At 51.4% G+C, this 18,191-nt stretch overlaps 1 protein-coding gene across 1 annotated transcript in view; it reads left to right on the plus strand.

Annotated features, from left to right (window-relative positions):
- Positions 1 to 216: 216 nt before the first annotated feature.
- The window catches only part of NEURL4 (neuralized E3 ubiquitin protein ligase 4), a 66,637-nt gene continuing 48,662 nt past the window's right edge, over positions 217 to 18,191 (plus strand). Inside the window, 7 exon segments of the mRNA XM_033170256.1 lie at positions 217 to 447; positions 6,068 to 6,446; positions 10,231 to 10,296; positions 12,170 to 12,453; positions 16,458 to 16,569; positions 17,794 to 17,882; positions 17,984 to 18,056. Of these exon segments, the coding sequence (XP_033026147.1) occupies positions 217 to 447; positions 6,068 to 6,446; positions 10,231 to 10,296; positions 12,170 to 12,453; positions 16,458 to 16,569; positions 17,794 to 17,882; positions 17,984 to 18,056 (1,234 nt within the window).

Genomic DNA, 18,191 nt, shown 5'->3' on the forward strand with positions numbered 1-18,191 from the left:
AAGCGCGCGGTCGCGGCCGCGCTCCTCCCTCCCTCCCTCCTGCCGTAAAGCGTTCCGGGCGCCGGAGCGCCCTCCTGCCGTCAAGCGGGTCGGCGGAGGCATGCCCCTCTGCCGTAAAGCGCGGCCGTCCGTCGCGCGCGGCTGTGCGCGCTGGTGCCTCCGCCGTGGGTGGCGGGGAGGCGGCGGCGGAGGGGGCGGCCTGGTCCGGGGGGCGGGATGCTGGGCGGCGGCCTCGGCCCGGGCGGGGAGCGGCCGGGTCCCGGCTCTGGGGTCTCTTCGGCGGCGCTGCCGCTGCTTCACCCTCGCACGGGGCGGCTGGTGACGGTGTCTCGGGGCGGCCGCAGCGCCGCCCGCTCGCAGCCCGGCCAGGAGTTCAACCACGGGCTCGTCCTCAGCAGGGAGCCCCTCGCCCCGGGGGCCGTCTTCACCGTCCGCATCGACAGGAAGGTGAGGGGGGGGGCAGCGGGGGAACTGGGGTGCCCCCCGGGGGGCAGCAGGGAGGGAGGGAGGGATGCGCTTGTTGGGTGAAGATACAGCGAGGTGAAGATCAGGGTAGGCGGAGGGTGAGTGAGGGGGTTAACTGGGGTAAGGGGAAAGGTTGAAGATCAGGGTAGGCGGAGGGTGGGGTGTAAGAAGAGTGGGGTACGGGGAGGGTGAGTGAGGGGGTTAACTGGGGTAACTGGGGGGTAAGGTGAAAGGTTGAAGATCAGGGTGGGGGGATGTAAGAAGAGTGGGGTACGGGGAGGGTGAGTGAGGGGGTTAACTGGGGTAAGGGGAAAGGTTGAAGATCAGGGTAGGCGGAGGGTGGGGTGTAAGAAGAGTGGGGTACGGGGAGGGTGAGTGAGGGGGTTAACTGGGGTAACTGGGGGGTAAGGTGAAAGGTTGAAGATCAGGGTGGGGGGATGTAAGAAGAGTGGGGTACGGGGAGGGTGAGTGAGGGGGTTAACTGGGGTAAGGGGAAAGGTTGAAGATCAGGGTAGGCGGAGGGTGGGGTGTAAGAAGAGTGGGGTACGGGGAGGGTGAGTGAGGGGGTTAACTGGGGTAACTGGGGGGTAAGGTGAAAGGTTGAAGATCAGGGTGGGGGGATGTAAGAAGAGTGGGGTACGGGGAGGGTGAGTGAGGGGGTTAACTGGGGTAAGGGGAAAGGTTGAAGATCAGGGTAGGCGGAGGGTGGGGTGTAAGAAGAGTGGGGTACGGGGAGGGTGAGTGAGGGGGTTAACTGGGGTAACTGTGGGGAAAGGTTGAAGATCAGGGTAGGCGGAGGGTGGGGGGTGTAAGAAGAGTGGGGTACGGGGAGGGTGAGTGAGGGGGTTAACTGGGGTAACTGTGGGGTAAGGTGAAAGGTCGAAGATCAGGGTGGGGGGATGTAAGAAGGGTGGGGGACGTGGAGGCTGTGGGGGTAACTGGGGTAAGGTGAAGGGTGAAGATCAGGGTAAGCGGAGGGTGGGGGGATGTAAGAAGAGTGAAGAGTGGGGGATGTGGAGGCTGTGGGGGTAACTGGGGTAAGGTGAAGGGTGAAGATCAGGTTATGCAGAGGGTAGGGGGTGGGGTGACTGGGGGGTAAGAAGAGTGAAGAATGGGGTAAGGGGAGGGTAAGTGAGGGGGGATAACTGGGGTAAAGGGTAAGATGAAAGGTTGAAGATCAGGGCATGTGGAGGGTGGGAGGGTGTCAGAAGAGTGGGGAATGTGGAGGGTAAGAGGGGATAACTGGGGTAAGATGAAGGGTAAGATCAGGAGATGGGGTGACTGGAGTAACGGGGGTAAGAAGAGGGGTATGTGGAGGTTGAGTGGGGGGCAAGTGGGGAGATAACTGGGGTAAGGTGAAGGTTGATGATCAGGGTGTGTGGAGGGTGGTGGGATGGGAGAATAGCTGAGGTAGGAAGAACATTGGGCTGGGATTGGTGGGAGCTCAACTGGGTTTGTATGTAGGAAAGCTCACATTTATCCCCCCCCCCAATGTGGCAGGTGCCGGAGGGAGGGAGGAGCAACTGGGGTGCAGGTGGGGCAACCGGAGGAGTGGAAAGCGGGGTGTTTGAGGATGGCTGAGTGGGAGATGTGTTGGGGTAACTGTGGGTGGGGAGAAGGGCAGAATAAGCAAGGTAAGATGAAGAAGGAAGATCAGGGTGTGTGGAGGGTGATTTGGTGGCAACGGGGGGGTGTGTGTAGAGCGTGTGGGGCTGGGAGCCTGTGGGGTGCAGGGATGAGCGGGGTGGAATGGAGGTATATGAGAGGTAAAGGGAGGTATCTGGAGATGGGTTTTGTTGAGGTCTGTGTGGAGGAAGAAGAAAGGTAGCTTCATGGTTACATATGAGACTGTATTCATGGTCCTCACATTTGGACTGCATCTGGTCCTGACAACAACCCTGTGAGGTAGGCTGCACTAGGGGAAAATAGCGGCATCTGGGGCAAGAGGTGACTGAGAGGGAGTGGGGAAACAGGTTATGGGAAGTTGGGGCCACGTGTGCCGAGTTCAAGAGCAGTGAGGGCCGAGAATGGAGGGGATGATCACTCTCTCTAAGAGCCAGCGTCGATTGTGAGTGCCAGTGTCTGTGTACTGTAGACAAATTGGAGCCACAGGAAAACGAGAGAGGATGGCGTCTTCATTTAGGAAAGGGACTGCAAATTTAAAATCCAACATGTATCATTATGCCGTTTTGCAAATCTCTGGTGCAACCACCTATGGAATAATGTGTACAGTTCTGCTTGCCTCGCTTCAAAAAAAAAATGTGGAGTTGGGAAAAGTTCAGAAGGTGGAGAAAAGTTTTTCTCATTTTCATAACAATATTTTCATAACACCAGGAAGCTGAACAGTTGGAAGGTTCAGGGCAGACAGAGAAAAGTACTCCTTCACACAGCGCTTTGTTAAACTATGGAACTCACTGCCACAAGAGGTCACCTGAATGGCTTTAAAAATGGATTAGACCAGGGGTGGCCAACTCCCAAGAGACTGTGATCTACTCACAGAGTTAAAAACTGGCAGTGATCTACTCCCTTTTGGGGGGTTCAGGTCAAAGTTGTTGAGCTTTTTTTTTTTAGGAAGGAAAGCCCTGTTTTGGGGGGTTCACGTAAAAGTTGTTGAGCTTCTTTAGGGAAGAGGAAAGCAACGATGAGCTTTTTTTTAGGAAGGAAAGCCCTGTATTTGGTGGTTCAGGTCATTTTAGGGATGCAGGGCAAAGATGTTGAGATTTTTTAGGGGAGCCAAAGTTTTTTAGCTTCTTTGGGGGGAGCCACTGATCTACTAGTGATCTACCACAGATGTCCAGTGATCTACCAGTAGATCACGATCTACCTGTTGGACATGCCTGGATTAGACAAATAGCCTATCAGTGCCATCTAACCACAGTGGTTTAGTATTCTCTCTCCACTGTCAGAGGTGGGTTGCCTTGGAATACCAGCTTTTGGGAATCACGCCAGGGAGTTCTCAGAAAATGCTCTTGTGCTCAGACTTGTGGCCTTCCCTTGGGGGCACCTGGTTGGCCACTGTGAGCACAGGTTGCTGGACTAGGTTTGTTGGCCTGATCCAGCTGCAGGCCTCTCCTGATCTTACGTGTTGGCATGGATTGGCGTATCCTAGGAAAGGGCTTATATCTGTCTGGGGAAAAGCCCTGCAGAGGAGTTCTATGGTGCTCTCTGTCTGCTTGCAAATTTTGAAATGTTTCTGTCTGTCCGCTCTTCTCTTTGAATCCAGGGCAGCGCAAAGAAGCAAACGCAATTGCTTGTTTTGAATGAGCTCAGGTGGGAAAGCGACACAATGACCAGGAACGAATACAATATGAAAAACTTCATGGCAAGATTCAAAACTAACAAACTGAAGTCTCGGAAAGTCCTTAAATGAATCACGATGCCAGACAGCGCTCCCGCAATTACGTAGTCACTGGAGTTCCAGAGCATTTTCATGTTTATTATATCTTTTCGAAAAAAAGATTGGTTAATGAAGAAATTGCATCTCTTTCTACCAATGAGGGTTGAACTAATTCGCTGATGAGGAATTCTACAGAACAGTAGTTATTATCCGGAAAAACTGTTCAGAGTTGGACATCAGAATTGGACATTTTCTAATTATACAAAGCTTCACATCTTGTTCTCCACCGGGGAAAGTATGGCATCGTTATTCATTTAAGGACTTTCAGAGACTTCAGTTTGTCAGTTTTGATGTTTTCAATCTTTCCATAAAGTTTTTCATATTGTATTCGTTCCTGGTCATCCTGTTGCTTTTGATATTGTCCACTCATATTTTGCAACACAGCAGTTTGTTTGTTTGTTTTCTCAAATAGGAAAGTGGGCAGGTTCAGCTAAGGCAGAGCAGCCGGAAGAAATTTTTTAAATTTTATTTCCTGGCCTGGAGGAGAGTGTTTGCCTCCAAGGTGTCATGTGGGCTTTGCTTTGGAGACCCTGGACTAGTTTTCCTTCTTTCTGACCCAGAGCTGCTGTGATACGATCATTTCCTGAGCAGAGAAAGAGAGGGTGCTAATTCTGGCCCAGTACCCAATTTTTAAACATTTTCCTTCTCTCCTTAAATTAGAATTCTCCTAGGTAGCTCAGGAGAGCTGGGGAGGGGGTGGAGATTTTTTTAAAAAATAAATCATATGGTGGAGGGGGAAATGGCTCATTTTTTAGTTTTTTTTGTACATCCCACTTGAGAGCTCTTTCTCCTTAGAGGCCTTAACTCCAGGCTCTGTTGACTTGAGCCTGTCAGCTCAGGAAGTACCCCTGTGCACGTTAAGAGTGCTATTCCTTTGAGAAAGGGCTGCACCCCGTTGAGTATCACGGTTTTGTATGGTCCTTTGATTAGAATCTGTATTTGTTTCAACTGTGATATATTTCTGCTACCTGCAGTCAGGGAAGGGTGGGCTGTAAGTACGTAAAATAAAAATAAATAAGTAATAGAACAGTAGAGCTGGGAGGGAACCGTGAGGGTCATCTAGTCCAACCCCCTGCAATTCAGGAATCCTGCCCGCAGTCATCCCTGGGTGGGCTCGAATCACTAACCTTCTGGTTAACAGCCAGACGCCACTGACCCATTGCGCCACAGGAGGGCTCTACGGCTCTAGCAGCCCCAGCCAGCACAGGCAGTGGGCAAGGATGATGGGAGTTGTAGTCTAAGGCAGCAGGAGGCCACCATCTTGGCTGCTGCCCCTGTTGTAAGCAAAAGCGGGGTCTTCCGTTGCGGGGTGCAGTGACTCTGCCTTCATCTCCTCCTCCTTTCTGCCAGTGTTTGAAATTCCCCGGGTGGTTTGCTACTGACGCCGGTCCAATTGCAGCTGCGCGGAGATTTCCGGGCACCAGGTTGGCAACCGACGTCTCGCATGGAGCCAGCTGACTCGTGCGCAGCAAAAGGCGCGAGTCTTTTGCACCCGCGCTGCTGTGCAAATCGCACACCCCTTTCTGGGCATCTTAGTCCTCCCTTGTCACATCATTGAATGTGTAGGGCTGAGTGCAGAGATATTTGACTTTGCTGCAGCCGTTTTACAAACCACCGTTTAAAGACCTTTGCCCTAGCCCATAGTCAATACTATATCCATTTTCCCTGTGTGTGTTTCTCCTTCTTGCGTACCTGGGACGCGGGTGGCGCTGTGGTCTAAACCACTGAACCTCTTGGGCTTGCCAGTCAGAAGGTCCCGTTGCTCTGTCCCAGCTCCTGCCAACCTAGCAGTTTGAAAGCACGCCAGTGCAAGTAGATAAATAGTTACCGCTGGGGTGGGAAGGTAAATGGCATTTCTGTGCGCTCTGGTTTCCGTCTCGGTGTCCCGTTGCTCCAGAAGCAGTTTAGTCCTGCTAGCCACATGAAAGCTGTCTGTGGACAAAGGCCGGCTCCCTCGGCCTGAAAGCGACCCAATGGTCGCCTTTGACTGGACGTAACCATCCAGGGGTACTGTTGTAAGAAAAAGCTACAATCAAGCAATGTAGTAGAATCGATCGGTTTGGAAGGGATCCCCAAAGGTCATCCAGTCCAACCCCCTGGCAAATAGCCGTTCCGTTGTGGCAACCGCGACCCATGTTTAAGGGGCCGCTTGTCGCCTAGCTTATATATCTATGAGCTCCTAACACGGCTCTCTGCCTCCTGCAGGTTAATTCCTGGAGCGGCTCCATTGAGATTGGCGTGACGGCCTTGGACCCGAACCACCTCGACTTCCCCAGCAGCGCCACGGGCCTCAAGGGCGGCTCCTGGATCATCTCGGGCTGCTCGGTGCTGCGGGACGGGCGCTCTATCCTGGAGGAGTATGGGCAGGACCTGGACCAGCTGGGCGAGGGCGACCGCGTGGGGATCCAGCGCACGGCCAACGGGGAGCTGCGCCTCTGGGTCAACGGGCAGGACTGCGGCGTGGCCGCCACGGGCATCCCCCTCCACGTCTGGGCCGTGGTGGACCTGTACGGCAAGTGCACACAGATCACGGTGGTGCCCAGCAGCCCCGAGGAGGCGGAAGAGGCAGTCGCGCACGATGAAGGTACGGGAGAGCGGCTCGCCTGCAAGGCATCTCAGGCATGGGGGCGCTTGGCCAACCACTGCTGGGTGGCTCAGTTGGTTAGAGGCCGTGCTGCTGATAGCGCCAAGGTTGCGGGTTCGATCCCTGTAAGGGACAGCCGCCTATTCCTGCATTGGACTAGAGCAGGGATGTCCAACTCCCAATAGACTGCGATCTACTCACAATATAAAAAAACTGGCAGTGATCTACCCAAGGCCGTTGCATGGACCAAAGTTGTTGAGAAAGGCAGAGTTGTTGAGCTTTTTTCTTAGGAAGGCACTGCTGTTGTTTTCACCCTTTTGGGGGGGAGATCACTGAGGGGCAAGAGATCTACCAGGAACACCCAGCGATCTACCAGTAGATCACAATCTACCTGTTGGACACGCCTGGACTAGAGGATCCTCGGGGGTCCCTTTCAACTCTATGATTCTTTTCTTTCCCCCTTTTCTATTTTTTTGTTTCATTTTTTTTATTTTGACAAAGTAATAATCATAAATAAATAAGAATAAAAATGTGCACCCCACGCCCCCGAGACCATTCCACTGTAACCATCCAACCTCCCAGAATTTCAACGCCTCTTGCGATGGTTTGAGCCCTTTCTGTTTTGACCTGGGGTCAGCAAACTTTTTCAGCAGGGGGCCGGTCCACTGTCCCTCAGCATTCGTGGTGGGCCGGACTTTATTTTGGAAGAAAAAAAATATGAACGAATTCCTATGCCCCACAAATAACCCAGAGATGCATTTTAAATAAAAGGACACATTCTACTCATGTAAAAACACCAGGCAGGCCCCACAAGTAACCCAGAGATGCATTTTAAATAAAAGGACACATTCTACTCATGTAAAAAACACGCTGATTCCCGGACTGTCTGCGGGCCGGATTTCGAAGGCGATTGGGCCGCATCTGGCTCCGGGCCTTAGTTTGGAGACCCCTGGTTTTGACACTACAAATTTCTGTCATTTTTAACCCAATGATTTCTGTTATCTCCTCAAACACCCTTTGCCAGAAAAAATGTACATATTTACACCCCCACCACATGTAAATATAATTCCCGGTTTCCTGGCATCCCCTCCAACATAACACCGAATATTCTTTGTTTATTTGATTTAATCTGACTGGTGTTAAATGCCATCTCCAAACTAATTTGTAATTATTTTCTTTTATTCTTATAGACAACATTTTGCAACGTATGATTCTCCCATATTTTCCCCCCCCCCAGCTTTGACTATTTATCTGCCTTGTTGTCTCCTTTTCCCACACCTCTTTTAATTGATCTTCTTGATCCTCCATTTCTACTAATATTTTGTAATTTTCACTTAACGATTCTATGAGAACAGGACCACTTGTTTAGAGTCCAGGGAGAAGGTGTCCCCCTTTTCGTGCTTCCTTGAGGTAGAAAGCGTTCCTGCCCCCCGCCCCACAGAATTGGAGGCTTAAGGGTTTGTTTCTCCCTCTGCTTGCATTTATTGGGTAGAATCATGGAACTGGGGAGATGGAAGGCACTCCCGAGGGTCATCCATTCCACCCCCTTCAATGCAGGAATAATAATATTACATTTCTTATTCCCCTCGCCCCCTGCCGCATCTGACTGGGTTGCCCCAGCCACTCTGTACGGCTTCCAGCATATATAAAAACATCACACATTCAAAGACTGCCTTCAGATGTCTTCTAAAATAATTGTTTATGTCCTTGACATCTGATGGGAGGGCAACTTATAGGGCGGACGCCACTACTGAGAAGGCCCTCTGCCTGGTTCCCTCTAGCTTCCCTTCTGCCAGTTTGTTGTTGTTGTTTAGTTGTTTAGTGGTGTCCGACTCTTTGTGACCCCATGGACCAGAGCACGCCAGGCCCTCCTGTCTTCCACTGCTTCCCGCAGTTTGGTCAGACTCACGTTGGTGTCTTTGAGAACACTGTCCAACCATCTCATCCTCTGTCGTCCCCTTCCTCCTTGTGCCCTCCATCTTTCCCAACATCAGGGTCTTTTCCAGGGAGTCTTCTCTTCTCACGAGGTAGCCAAAGTCTTGGAGCCTCAGCTTCAGGATCTGTCCTTCTTCCAGTGAGCACTCATGGCTGATTTCTTTAAGGATGGATAAGTTTGATCTTCTTGCAGTCCATGGGACTCTCAAGAGTCTCCTCCAGCACCAGAATTCAAAAGCACCAATTCTTCGGCGATCAGCCTTCTTTATGGTCCAGCTCTCACTTCCATACATCACTACAGTGGTGCCCTGCTAGACGAATGCCTCGCTAGACGAAAAACTCGCTAGACGAAGGCATTCGTCTAGCGGAAGGCAGCCCCGCAAGACAAAAAAGTCTATGGCGCTGCCTCGCAAGACGAAAATTTTTCGTCTTTTTTTTTCCGTCTAGCGAAAACGCGGCTTGCATTGCCGCTTCGCTAGACGAAAAACCCGCTAGATGAAAATTTTCGTCTAGCGGGGCACCACTGTACTGAGACAACCATAGCTTTAACTATACGGACCTTTGTCGGCAAGGTGATGTCTCTGCCAGTTAGGGAACCTCCAGAAGGCCCTTGGAGCTGGATCTCTGTGTCCTGGCTGAACGATGGGTGTGGATGCAGGGCGGAATAACAGCTGAAGAAAGCCCAGCAGACAGCCATGGAGCCTCGCTTTAAAAACCTCCAAGGAGGGAGCGTCCACTACCTCCCAAGCGAGACCATTCCACGTTTCAACAGCTCTTACCCTCAGAAAGTTCTTCCTAATGTTTAGTTAGAATTTCTTTTCTTGTCACTTGAATCCCTTGGTTCAAGTCCTCCCCTCCAGAGCAGCTGAAAACAAGCTTGCTCCATCTTCCAGATATTCGAAGATGGTTTCCACACCACCTCTCCATCTCCTCTTCTCCAGGTTAAGCATCCCCAACTTCCCGAACTGTTCCTCATCAAGCGTAGTTTCCCAAACTCTTCCCCCCCATCTTGGTTGCCCCTCCTCTGCACACATTGGGTGTTAATTTTTTTTTAATCGTTGCATCCAATTATTCAACAATGATGGGAGTTGTAGTCCCAACGCTTCATCATGTCATGAATGCTTTTCCTGAGATTCCTGCATTGTGTGTGGGGTGGGGGGGTTGGACTAGTTGACTCTTGGGGTTCCTTCCAACTCTACAATTCAACAATTCGGATTAATCCCGGGAGGAATTTGCTGAGATGTCGCTGCGCAGTCGGTTCGGTCCGGCCGGTGAAACTGGGGGGGTTTGCTTTGTGTTGTTTTCCCTGGTGGCTTGGCTTACTTGCTTAAGGGAGAGACAAGACGAGAACCGAAGGCGACTCAGCGCAGTGCCTGCAATACCGGATTAATATTAGATTAGCATTGCATTACGCAAATCCACGAGGGATAAGGTTATCAATGGCTACTAGCCAATTTGTGGCTATGCTTGGAGGCAGCAATGATTCTGGGTAGCAGCTGATGGAAACCTCAGGAGGGGAGAGCGTGGATCTTGTGTTCGAATCCTGTTTGAGCGTTTCCATTGGGGCATCTGCGTGGCTGCTGTGAGAACAGAATGCTGGACTAGGCGGGCCCCTGGCCTGATTCGGCATGGCTCTCATTGTGCTCTTATGAACCACCTGGGGCTGTAGCCACTTCCTCTGTTTTCGGCAGACAGATGTGCCGTGATGTGGATCGTGGGGGTCGATCTGTTGTTGTTGTTGTTGTCCTGATTCTGTAATAGTGCCGCAGGGATCTGTGCAATGCAGTTGGAGGGCATTGCAGCTGGCGTTGAGTCGAATCCCTCACCTCCTTCCCCCTTAATTTTGCAGCTCTGGACCTGCCTTGCAACCAGAACCGGCCGGATAAATTTCCCAACAGCTTGGAGTCGGAGAACGGTGAGCATTTCCTTCCGCTCTGGAGGACTTGGGGGGCCACCCACTGCAGCTGCATGCCTGGAGATTTGGGAGGGCCTAAAGGAATAGGTGGGACGCAGGTGGTGCTGTGGTGTAAACCACTGAGCCTAGGGCTTGCCGATCGGAAGGTCGGCGGTTCGAATCCCCGCGGTGGGCTGAGCTCCTGTTGCTCGGTCCCTGCTCCTGCCAACCTAGCAATTCGAAAGCACAAAGTACAAGTAGATAAATAGGTACCGTTCCAGCAGGAAGGTAAACGGTGTTTCCGTGCGCTGCTCTGGTTCGCCAGAAGCGGCTTAGTCATGCTGGCCACATGACCCGGAAACTCTGCAGACAAACGCCGGCTCCCTTGGCCAGTAAAGCGAGATGAGTGCCGCAACCCCAGAGTCGTCCGCGACTGGACCTAATGGTCAGGGATCCCTTTACCTTTAAAGGAATAGGTGCTTCACACAGCAAACGGTGGAACTTGCTACCACAAGAGGCAGTGGCAGCCACCAACATGGGCGGTTTTGAAAGAAGACGAAGCAAAGTCACGGAGAAGGAGAGGGCTATCGATGGCTACTAGTCGTAGACAAATCAGTGCTTCCCATGGCTACCAGCCGTGATGACTGTGCTCTGCCTCCAGTTTGGGAGGCAGTTTGTCTCTAGGTTCCAGTTGCTGTGAATCACAAGGGGGGAGAGGGTCGCACTCAGGTCCTGCTAGTGGGTTTCGTGTGGGGGTGTCTGGGTGGCCACTGTGAGATCAGGGTGCTGGAATCGGAGGAACTGCTCTGAGATCTACAGTTGAAGGCCGGTATAGGTAAAGGTAAAGGGACCCCTGACCATCAGGTCCAGTCGTGTCCGATTCTGGGGTTGTGGCGCTCATCTCACTCTATAGGCCGAGGGAGCCGCCGTTTGTCCGCAGACAGCTTCCAGGTCATGTGGCCGGCATGACAAAGCCGCTTCTGGCGAACCAGAGCAGTGCACGGAAACACCGTTTACCTTCCCACTGGAGTGGTACCTATTTATCTACTTGCACTTTGACGTGATTTTGAACTGCTAGGTGGGCAGGAGTTGGGACCGAGCAACAGGAGCTCACCCCGTGACAGGGATTCGAACTGCTGACCTTCTGATCAGCAAGCCCTAGGCTCTGTGGTTTAACCCACAGCGCCACCTGGGTCCCGCAAAGGGCAGTATGCAACACATTAAATACAGGTATCTCTCCACTTCCGCAGGGCTTATGTTCCCGGGTACCATGCATCTACGCAAAATGGCATGGGGGGGGGCTCCCCCTAAGAAGCCTGTTAACTCCATCTAAACTTCTGGAACCCCTTGAAAAGGCCCCCACGTTCAGTGCAAAGGCTCATGGGATTGCCCTTGCAAAAGCTCCCAGGACTGCTACCCATTTCCCTGCTCTTTTGGCACCATTTTCGCAATTTAAATCAATTTATTTGTCGACGCTGTGCATATACATGGCCACACGCAATTTGGCCGTACATAAGTGGGGAGATGCCTAGAAATAAAAGAAAATAATAAGTAAAGGATGGGTTGCTGGCCTGATTCAGCTTTCCTTATGCTCTTTGCCCCATTGACATTGGGAACGAAACGGCGCCCTGTAATTGGGCATGCGTGAGGGATCCCTGGTGTAGAAAGGACATTTAATATTGCCACGGTGTTTGGTGGCCTTTCTTCTGTGTATGAATAAATATCTACTGCCTTCCTGCCTGCTGATCTTAGCAATTCCAGGATCCTTTGCTCCCAGTAGATGTGCTGAGCATTCTGGGACAGGAGACCTTGGGATCTATTTTGGAGAGTGTACCAAGGAGGGTCCGCCTCCTTCTTAACAACGCTCTCCTCCTCCTCCTCCTCCGGCCTGCAGGGTTCTCCAGCATGGAGCTGTCGGAGGTCGTGAGCAACGCCATCCTGTCGGCCTACAACGGGAGCCTGCTGAACGTCAGCCTGGGCAGCCCGCCCTCGGACTCTGCCTCCTGCGGAGCCCCACCCATGACCTCCAACGACGCCCTCCTCTTCCACGAAAAGTGCGGCACCCTCATCAAGCTCAGCAACAACAACAAGACGGCCGAGCGGAGGCGCCCGCTGGACGAGTTCAACAACGGCGTCGTCATGACCAACCGTCCGCTGCGGGACAACGAGATGTTTGAGGTGAGAATTGGTGGCGGAGAGAAGTCCAGAATCAGAGGCAGAAACTGGAGCAGGAGAGGAGGAGGGGGTCAAGGGGCAGAAGTGAGTCAGGCTGGGGAACAGTGTCTCCCCCTGCTACTGTGACCAGCTCCCTTCCTCCCATGTCTCCCAGAACCAGAAGAGGTGTGAAATGGGCGGAGGAGAGGTTGGCTGCATGTAGGAGCAGTCTTCGATTGTTCAGAAAAAAAGCCCTTGAGAGGAGACTTCCTGAAGTTTAGCTGCACTCTCCTTTCTTGTCATTAGGATTCATCCTGCCCCCTGGAGCAGCAGGAAACAAGCTTGCTCTGTCTTCCACATGACAGCCCTTCAGATATTTGAAGGTGGCTATCATATCCCCTCTCAGTCTTCTCCAGGCTATCATATTTCCCCCCATTTATGAAAAGGAAAATACTGTTGGTGGGTTGGGGTGCATTACTAGCCGAAAAATAGGGATGCGGGTGGCGCTGTGGTTTAAACCACAGAGCCTAGGGCTTGTCGATCAGAAGGTCGGCGGTTCGAATCCCCACGACGGGGTGAGCTCCTGTTGCTCTGTCCCAGCTCCTGCCAACCTAGCTGTTTGAAAGCACATTAAAGTGCAAGTAGATAAGAACAGTGCTACCTCGACTTACGAAATTAATCCGTTCTGAAGGTGCGCAAAGTAAGTCGAAATCTTCGTAAGTCGAAGGCGCCATCTCGGAACGGGGAAAAAATTCGGAAGTCGAAAAAAGCGCATTCAAATTTTCCTAAGTCGAGGTATCGCGCCGCCGCTTTCCCTTCGCAAGTCGAAAATTTCGGAAGTGGCGGCCATTTTTTCGCTTCCGGAGGTCATTCACCTGGTATGTCCTGGGTAGGACCTTAAGGTCCTCAAATAATAATTTGTTGGAGGTCCCGAGCCACAAGGATGCTAGGTTGGCTTCAACTAGGGCCAGGGCCTTCTCAGTACTGGCCCCGACTTGGTGGAACAGTCTGTCACAAGAGACCAGGGCCCTGCGGGATTTGGCATCTTTCTGCAGGGCCTGCAAGACGGAGCTGTTCCACCTAGCCTTTGGGTTGGTTTCAGTTTAACCCTGATGTTTCGTTCTTTTGGTGTGATTGGTGGGCTACTTAAAAATGAGGCTGCAGTTTAGATTTAATTTTAAATTGTATTTTAATCTGTATTGTAATGATTTGTTTTATGTTTTTGTTGTGATTTTATTGGTGTTAGCCGTCCTGAGCCCGGTTTGGCGGGGAAGGGCGGGGTATAAATAAAATTATTATTATTATTATTATTATTATTATTATTATTATTATTATTATTATTTATTAATTATTATTAAGAACAGTAGTTAGGCTATCCCTGTCCGGATAGGGGCGCAGATGGGTCACTGATGGAAGGCACTGGGTCTGGAAACTGAGCCTGATGAGGAACGGTTGAAGTAACTATGTACGTTTAGCCTGGGAAAGAGGAGTCGAGGCACCACTGTAGATAAATAAGAAGGTAAACAGCATTTCCGAGGGTGTTTCATTGCTCCAGAAGTGGTTAAGTCCTGCTGGCCACATGACCCAGAAAGCTGTCTGTGGACAAACGCCGACTCCCTCGGCCTGAAAAGCGTGATGAGCGCCACAACCCCAGAGTCGCCTTTGACTGGACTTAACCATCCAGGGGTCTTTTACCTTTTTACCTTACTAGCCGAAAAGCAGCGCAGGGGCGGGGGCTCCTCTGTTCATTTTTGCTTTTATCAATCTTTACTTTCAGTTTCTGCAAAGGAAAGGATCTCACCGACACTGCATGGTTAGAGGGTACAGATGAAATCAGCAAAAGATCTTAGTGAGAAATTCATGGCGCAGAGGGCTATTGATTGCTACCAGCAACCATGGCTCTGCTCGGCCTCCACAGTCGGAGGCAGCGAAGCTTTTGAACGCCAGTTGCTGGAAACCGCAGAAGGGGGAGAGTCGCTCTTGTGCTCGGATCCTGCTTGCAGGTTTCTCATAATGGGCATCTGGTTGGCCACTGTGAGAACAGGATGCAGGACTGGAGGGGGGGCCCCTTTGGCCTAATCCAGCAGCCTATTCATATTGTTGTTTAGTGGTGTCCGACTCTTTGTGACCCCCTGGACCAAAGCATGCCAGGCACTCCTGTCTTCCACTGCCTCTCGCAGTTTGGTCAGACTCATGTTGGTAGCTTCGAGAACACTGTCCAACCATCTCATCCTCTGTCGTCCCCTTCTCCTTGTGCCCTCCATCTTTCCCAACACCAGGGTCTTTTCCAGGGAGTCTTCTCTTCTCATGAGGTGGCCAAAGTCTTGGAGCCTCAGCTTCAGGATCTGTCCTTCCAGTGAGCACTCAGGGCTGATTTCCTTCAGAATGGATTGGTTTGATCTTCTTGCAGTCCATGGGACTCTCAAGAGTCTCCTCCAGCACCATAATTCCAAAGCATCCATTCTTGGGCGATCAGCCTTCTTGATGGTCCAGCTCTCACTTCCATACATTACTACTGGGAAAACCATAGCTTTAACTATACGGACCTTTGTCGGCAAGGTGGTGTCTTTGCTTTTTAAGATGCTGTCTAGGCTTGTCATTGCTTTTCTCCCAAGAAGCAGGCGTCTTCTAATTTCGTGACTCCTGTCACCATCTGCAGTGATCATGGAACTATATGCATATGTCCTTACTTAAACAGCTATTGAAGTATCGCCTCAATGCAGGAACACGCCAGGCTGGCAGCTGCATAGTTACTTAGAAGAGAAAATTCTGGCAATTGCAGATTTTTCCCCAGGAAAAAAACCCATCTAGAACTGTCCAGATTTCCCTCTTCTTCACTGAAGCGTCAAGAGCCGTCCCTCCCTCCCTGGTTGTCCCAGAGCAGTGGCAGCTGATCCTGCGTCCCTCTCGATGTTGCTAGACTCCAGCTCTCATCAGCCCCCATGCCAGCATACCCAGTGGTCGGGCACGGTGGGCATTGTGGTCTAGCAAGCCTTCCCCAACCCTGAGTCGCTCCAGCTGTTTTGGACCGCAGCTGTCCAGCTGCACGCTGTCCGGGGGTGGGAGGCTGATGGGAGTTGTAGTCCAAAAGAGCTGGAAGGACGCAGTTTAGGGGAATGCTGATTTAGGTGCCTGAAGTGGGGAGGAGATGGACAGACGGCATCAAGAGAGATACAGGTCCCAGGGTGTCAGGATCATGCGGGAGCCTCTCGCGAGTAAATGCACTTGCTAGGCTGGCTGTGTATGGGTAATATTGATTATGTATATACTAGCTGACCCGGCCAATCGTTGCCGTGGCTGAATTGTTGTAATTGAAAAGGATGTATAGTGGAAAAGAGGAAATGCATGGTTTGTCAGACCTTATTTTGCGGAAGTGTTGGATGTTTGCAGTCTGTGTTGATGTTTATTTCTGTCGGACGGGGTTTTGAAGGGGCCGCCGGAAAGTTGCTGCTTCTTGCGGTGGGAGAGGCAAGCTTGCAAACGGCGGACGGAGCTTTGCTGGTCCGCGCGTGGGCGGCAACGTTTTGGGACGATCTGCCTTTGTATTGGATGATGGCAGTGACGTCCGAAGAAGAGGGGGAGGCGGCAGAGACGCCTATACTGTGTTATTGCTGCTAACGTCCACTGGAAGGCGCTGGTTTTTTTTTTGCACAAATACACGGATTTACCTGGGAAAGGTGTTGTATTTTTGCAATATAGGTAGCTAAGAACCTTCCCGTATGGCCGAGGAATGTTGTGTCCAAATTTGAAGGCAATAGGTCAAGCGGTTACGGAGCAAGGACTTCGCATCTGTGCACCCATCTTGAACATATAGATATATATATAGATATATATATATAGAGAGAGAGAGAGATTTACAAGCCTACTGCTTTCCACAGCCTCTTGGTTGCTCCTCTCCCCCCCCACCCTCTGCTCCAAACCCCCCTTTCTGACTGTCCCGTGACACAGGATGAGACAGGCCAGGGTTGGGGAAGAGGACTAGGTCCCTGGGCGTGGAAAATGGCTAACGGCCCTGCTGCTTCTTCCAGATCCGAATCGACAAGCTGGTGGACAAGTGGTCGGGATCCATTGAAATCGGGGTGACTACCCACAATCCTAACAACCTGGAGTACCCAGCCACCATGACCAACCTGCGCTCAGGTAACCCCCCCCCCCTCGCTCGACCTGTTGGGGTTTGTGGGAGAGGAAGGGCAGGAGAGGCGGCTGCTGCTTTTAACAAGGCCTCGGTAGCACAACTGCAGCACGGAGAGTTTGTTTATTTTCAGCAGTTCCATAAGGTTTGGACACCACTTGGTTGTGAGAAAAACGGTTAAAATTGTCGTTAAAAAGATAGTTGTTTCCACTACTCGAAACATTCCCAAAATTTGAAATCAGCAATTTAATCTGATGGGAAACCAGATTAAAGCACACAGCCTTCTAGATAACTGGGTGGGCTTGTCTAAACAGAAATGTTTTTATCAGGTGCCTAGAAGAGTATCAATAGGCAGTGAGTTCAAAAGTGTAGACGCTTCCTCACTAGGAGACTGCTGTTTCTTTCATAAGACAAATGAAGGCAGCCCTGTGTAGGGGAGTTTTTTTATGATATTTTATTGTGTCTTCAATATTTTGTTGGCAGCTGCCCAGAGTGGCTAGGGGCAGCCCTGTCAGGTGAGTGGCATATAAATATTGAAATTATTGTGATGATTGTGAAGCAGGTATTTATGTGGCACCCACAGATCGAAGCAGTCAAGTGGGCATAGATGGGGCGGTGGTGATCTCACAGGTAAACTGGTCCCAGGGTGCTAAAGGTCTTATGAGGAACGGCTTAGGGAGCTGGGTATGTTTAGCCTGGAGAAGAGAAGGTGAAGGGGTGATATGATAGCCATGTTCAAATATATCAAAGGATGTCATCTAGAGGAGGGAGAAAGGTTGTTTTCTGCTGCTCCAGAGAAGCGGACACGGGGCAATGGATTCAAACTACAAGAAAGAAGATTCCACCTAAACATTAGGAAGAACTTCCTGACAGTAAGAGCTGTTGGACAGTGGAATTTGCTGCCAAGGAGTGTGGCGGAGTCTCCTTCTTTGGAGGTCTTTAAGCGGAGGCTTGACAGCCATCTGTCAGGAATGCTTTGATGGTGTTTTCTGCTTGGCAGGGGGTTGGACTGGATGGCCCTTGGGGTCTCTTCCAATTCTATGATTCTATGATTTATACACCTTGAATCTGATGTGGTAGCCGATTGGCAGCCAGCGCAGATCTCTGAGCCCAGGTGTCATATGCTGGGAGTGTCTATCGTGCTGCAGTAGCACCAGGGACCTGCATTTGACTCCGGATCCCTTGGCAGCCAACCAGGGTCCTGAGTCCTCCCTCTTGTCAACCCCACCCAGGAACTATCATGATGAGCGGCTGTGGCATCCTGACCAATGGGAAAGGGACACGGAGAGAGTACTGCGAGTTCAGCCTGGATGAGCTGCAGGTGAGCTGAGTGTGGCCCCATCCCCGGTCCCCGTGGGGACTTCCCCCTTCCGCTCTCCCCAGACAGACACCCACCCTCTTATCGCCTCTCTGTTTCCGCAGGAAGGAGACCACATCGGCTTGACCAGGAAGTCCAACAACGCGCTTCACTTCTACATCAACGGCATCGACCAAGGTCGGTGTGCTCACGGGGTCTAGGAACTTTAAATGAAAGCTGCGCTGGGGTTTTTAAGGATTAGGGCGATGTCGAGGCGGCGTTGAGAGGGAGGCTATTTTATAAGTTTGGGTGCCTATGAACTGCTCACACAGG

The sequence above is a fragment of the Lacerta agilis genome, chromosome 14 (assembly GCF_009819535.1).
Source record: "Lacerta agilis isolate rLacAgi1 chromosome 14, rLacAgi1.pri, whole genome shotgun sequence".
Lineage (NCBI taxonomy): Eukaryota > Metazoa > Chordata > Lepidosauria > Squamata > Lacertidae > Lacerta > Lacerta agilis.